This window comes from Montipora foliosa, chromosome 13 (assembly GCF_036669935.1).
Source record: "Montipora foliosa isolate CH-2021 chromosome 13, ASM3666993v2, whole genome shotgun sequence".
Classification (NCBI taxonomy): Eukaryota; Metazoa; Cnidaria; class Anthozoa; order Scleractinia; family Acroporidae; genus Montipora; species Montipora foliosa.
This window is the reverse complement of record NC_090881.1, coordinates 24824904-24829903: the sequence shown is the minus strand read 5'-3', so window position 1 is coordinate 24829903 and position 5000 is coordinate 24824904. Positions and strand designations below refer to the sequence as shown.

The window sequence follows — 5000 nt, the reverse complement described above, 5'->3', positions numbered from 1 at the left end:
AAAAATACGCGAATGTAAATTCATGTAAATTTGGGTAAAAATTTGCCGAATGTTTGGCTGCAGCCTCTTGTTTACCTTCAAATCTTCATCCAAAGGCCTAACAGCATCTCCACGTTCAAGAAAGTCATTTAACCAGCCCTCTACATTTTCCTGCACACTGGATGATGCTGAATTCTCATCAAGAGAGGGATTAAACAGCACCTGAGATCCTGTCAGCTCCAGTCGAATTACCAATATTGGTAATAGTTCAGGATCCTGTTAAATTCAGAAAAAGATACTTGCCTTAGTCCTTTCCTTACTTCACTCATGAGCACCACACTAGCTCTTGTAAAACTTAACATCAAAAACAAAAATTCTGAAAAATCACTTACCTGTGACATGTTGGAGAAGACTATTTGATTTAGCATAGATCGTAATGAGGCATGAGTAGAGTTCTTTAATCCTTCCATAACCGCTCCACTGACATGCCTGATATAGCTCTGCCATGCTGGGGAAGCGCGGCTAATCTGAGCTGCCTGCCAATCAAACATGAGACGTCAACTTAACGACGCAGCACAAGGGTGTCTATGAGGTTTTCCAGTTTTAGTTTAGAGCCATATTTGCAGCAAAGAAGGCTTTGGCCCTTTAACTCCCAGTAGCCACTTATATAAATTTTACTCTGTCTAACGCCAGACGATTTTACTCGTCAGTGGGGCCCCCCTGGGGCATTAAAGGATTAAAATGTCAAGAAATTGATTCAAGATTAGCTTTTCTGTCAGGACAATGGATATTTTGGAAGCAGACAGATATGTGAAGTCCCCAACTGAAGCAACAAGTTTAAACTGTTGAGTGACATTACCAGCCTTTTCACTTTAGACTCATAAAAGAAAGACAATTTGTGTGGTCCTTCACACCTGAATAACGCTGATGTCTCCACCTTATCCCAAAAAATCTGAGAATTTTCATGGCAACGTTTTGGCACTTTTGTTAAATATTAAGAATATCGCTTGCTGGGAATGTGAATGTCAATCACCACTTGCTCTCACCTCAAACGTGGATTGCAGCAATGCATGAATTCTATGTCCTCCTGTTATGATTGCATGCTTGTGGGTTTCATGTATCATGCTAGAATAAAAAGGCAAAAATTCAAGACAAAGCTGTTAGAAGATTCTTTCGAGCTCTTGTAAGGCATTAGAAAGTGCAAGTCAGATGCAAAATGGAGGGCTGACAACATGAAACAGGTCCCTTTGGATCCATTAGTTTAAAAATTCTGAGCTTGATAAGGGTTTTGCAAAGAAAGGGATATATTCAACTCAACTCTTGACCCACACAATGTCTCACACGCATGAAATTGCAAAAGCAAGACAACTAAATAAGTGTTCTAAAAAGTGCCTGTGTAGCCTATTGTTGGATTAAAAAAAAAAATAACAATAATTTTATTTGACATTGCTTGCATTGAAGAAGTAAAATTGAGATTTTATGGCCAACATCATAAAATATACTTGTAAAAAAACCCCAATTTTTCTGCTTTGTCATTAGGTCACTGCCAATTATATACTCTCAGACAATCTGGAAAAATTACTTTTAAATAATTATGTTTTGTTTGGTGTAACAATGATGCTGAAACTTCATGTTCTTTTGGTGATACACGGTCCAGTTCTGCTTTAAGCAATTACCAATTTAAGTTAAAAGTCTGAATTTGCTCATTTTAGAGGAAAGTTTCCTATGAGAGTTCAGTTCTATCCAGACACGTTGGAACTTTTTTGGCACATGGCAGGTAGAAAACACAGGTTGTGAGTCTTGACAACAATAAAACCCCTCTAACACCTCTCTATATTAACCCAATCACCCCCAAACCGGCCTAAGCCATACTTAGTATTTTACTCTGTCTAACGCCAGACGATTTTACTCGTCAATGGGGAACCCCCAGGAGTCAAGGGGTTAAGACTTATAATGAGCCTGACAATTGTTTTTAGGTCTTGTGTCAGCATTAGTTACTAATTGAGTAGGGTTGTTATGCCCAATGGAAAAAACAATGATCTCTAACTGTTGACCTGTGTTATGTACAGCAGTATGGCAGAAAAAATAACAGTTGGCCATTTCTTAACTAAATTCAAACTTTCTTAACTAAGTCATAACTTTTGGGGGGATCTTAATAGCTATGATAAGCCATTAAGCTTTGTGAGATTTCCCCGCAATGAGGTCTTCTTTGAACCAGTTTAACAATAATATTATTATTTCTTTCCTGTTTTCTCTGTGCATCCTTTTTCCTTATCGTAAATCCTTTCATGTGACCAATAAAATAAATAAAATAACCTGTGTTGGTCCTGGAGTTGGTCCATCGAGAATGACATTTTGGGATCTCGCAAGCTAAATACATCCAAGTGACCACTCTCTGACCATGATGCAGCAATGTGGCAGATTTCACGAAAGTTACTCTGGATAACACCAAGGTTGTGGTGTAGATCATCGCAAACCAGATATGATGCATGCTCTACAAAGTCAGCTGATTCCACTGTTTTCCACGTGTAAACATGCAGTCCTTGACCCAAAAGCTAAAATTCACAAAGTATGTACAGCATTTTATCCAATCCATCAATAAAATTATGAACAAAGACCAAAACAAAACCTACAGCAACAGAAATAACTACTGGACAGTATATTTGAGTAGTTTCCCATTAAATGCCAAAAAATCAATTTCCCAAGGAATATCACTGAGGGAAATGGGGGTATAAATACTGACAACCTAAATTAAAGTCAAGAGTTGCTCAAAGACTATGAAAATATTTAACTAGTCAGTTCATAGTCCCCTGTTTTCCTGCCCAAGTGCATTCTTAGCACCAAGCGCACCTTATGAACAAGCCCTATCTATATCGGGCTTGACCTCTCTACTGGATCGAAGGGACGCCACTTGTAAGAGATTTGTTTCTAAAAATGGCCCTCCCAACCCCCTTTTTCCGCTGTTATCAAGTAGAGTAGAGATAAGGAATAATAAGTATAATCTCAGAAGGAATACCACCAGAGTAGTTAAGCCATGTAATACCGAATGTTTCAGTCAATTCGTTACTTGTAGGTATGCTAATAACCTCCCACATTAGAGGAATTAGTATGCGAGGGATCATTATTTAGACATTATATTTATATTTATAATTATTGTAATATTTAATATGTCTTAACTTTGTGCTAATTAATGTATTAGTTGCTGACCCTGCCTGTAATTCAGTCTTTAAACTGTAAGAGGCACAAATAAACGAATTTGATTTGATTTGATTTGAATTGTTGAGATCATGTTGCAAGCCTCTAAGAACTACTGCCATCTGTGTTACTTTGTGATAGCATGCACAATCTGGGGAAAGAGACAAGACATGTTCCCTGCAGCAAACAAAGATAGCGGCAATTCGCTGAGGCATGTGGTCTCGACAATTGATCAGGACAGTCAATAGTGTAATCAGATAATTTAAATGCATGGCAACTGTATACAAGTAGTTTAGTGGCAGAGAACATGGCGTATTACTATCACTCCTTTACCTCTTCAATCTTAGCAAGTTTCCTCTCAAACAAAGGTTTTTCGAATTCCTTCATGTTCATCATTACAAAATTGTAGCGAGACACAATAGTGTCAAGCCTGGTTGCAGTGGATCTCAAAAGTGCATCATCAGTTGACCGCAGCAGGATGCGGGCGGGGTCAGGAAGGCGAGCAAGGAAAGGTTCTCCTCCTAAGTAATGCACTTCTCTCAAAAGTAGCATTAGCTGAGGGTCAAAGTTCACATGTAAGGTGGGCTTGCTGTTGTCACTCTCAGGCTCAGCAATCTGAAAGTAACAAAACTGGAAAATTACTTTACTGGCATTTAAATTTTACTTTTACTTTTATCAGTAATTTAACAAATAGATTCCTTGTTGCTGTGTGTATGTTTAGTAATAGATCACAAATGACATCAAAATGTCATAAGAACAAAAAGGTGGCACATGAGGCAATAGCCCAGTGTGTCACTGATATTCTTACCACAATTTGACGTCATCTGTGATCTAATTACTGAACAGACACGCAGCAACATGGAATCTATTTGTTTGCACCCACAATGCATCTGTCCTCTGATAGATAATAGGTGAGAACCAATCAAAATGCATGCATTATTGAGCCCTCAGAATAAAAAGTAGCGAGATAAAAACATGAAGTTTCTGCGACAACATTATTGTAAGTTAGGTAGCGTTATATATAGGATAGAGTTTGGGAAAATACATAAGAATAAATGAGGCGGGGGAAAACAAAAGAATGATCAAAATTAAAAATAAACAGTTAAGGAATAGAATAGAGTCATTTTGAGTGTTCAGAGTCAGTCTCTTTTTCCTTTAAGTTATTAAAAACATCACATAAATAAGGCACTCATTACAAACTTTCCGCTGCACTTCTTCAAGGTGGTAAATTGCTCGTGAAGATTGTTGGATCATTGGTTGTGTTTGTCCTTCAGGTGTTTACCGATGACAGAATATTTATGCTCCTCAATGCATAGGTGGGGATGATGGCTGGTATAGCCTATATAATTCGAATCAGACGAATTACATACACAATGCATTGTTGGTTTACAAGTGAGGGCTTTGTTTCCTTAACTTTGAAGTCTTCAGAGATTTTCCTTCTTGTGAAAATTGGTTGTAATACACTATCGATTTTCTTTCCAAGGTCGCTTAGTTGCCTGAACACAGAGTCGGCGGATTTATGATCTTTGAAAGGCAAGGTTATTCGTACAGGGCTGTCAACTGGCTTAATACGGGTTTGGTTTGGTCTTGGGAGGCGTTAGCCTGCCAACGCAGACATATTTCTGATGGTCGTTTCTCTCCCCACCACCGGAAATATGTCTGCGTTCGCAGGCTAGGGGGGCGTGAAATCTCTTAAAAGTAGAATCATTGCTGGATATTTCAGTTTCAGAAACATTTTTCTTAGATAATGGATGACAAGCGTTTAGCACGATCAAGCATAGTTCTTATTAGTGATCGTTTATATCTGTTGTCAACATGGCTCTGAT

At 38.2% G+C, this 5000-nt stretch overlaps 1 protein-coding gene across 1 annotated transcript in view; it reads right to left on the bottom strand.

The window, feature by feature from the left end:
• The window catches only part of LOC137983099 (uncharacterized), a 94632-nt gene that overhangs the window by 69401 nt on the left and 20231 nt on the right, over positions 1 to 5000 (bottom strand). Inside the window, exons 15-19 of the mRNA XM_068830281.1 lie at positions 3508 to 3789; positions 2296 to 2534; positions 1026 to 1104; positions 372 to 515; positions 76 to 255 (exon numbers count right to left, since the gene is read on the bottom strand). Coding sequence (XP_068686382.1) covers positions 76 to 255; positions 372 to 515; positions 1026 to 1104; positions 2296 to 2534; positions 3508 to 3789 — 924 coding nt within the window. The remainder of the gene's footprint in view (positions 1 to 75; positions 256 to 371; positions 516 to 1025; positions 1105 to 2295; positions 2535 to 3507; positions 3790 to 5000) is intronic.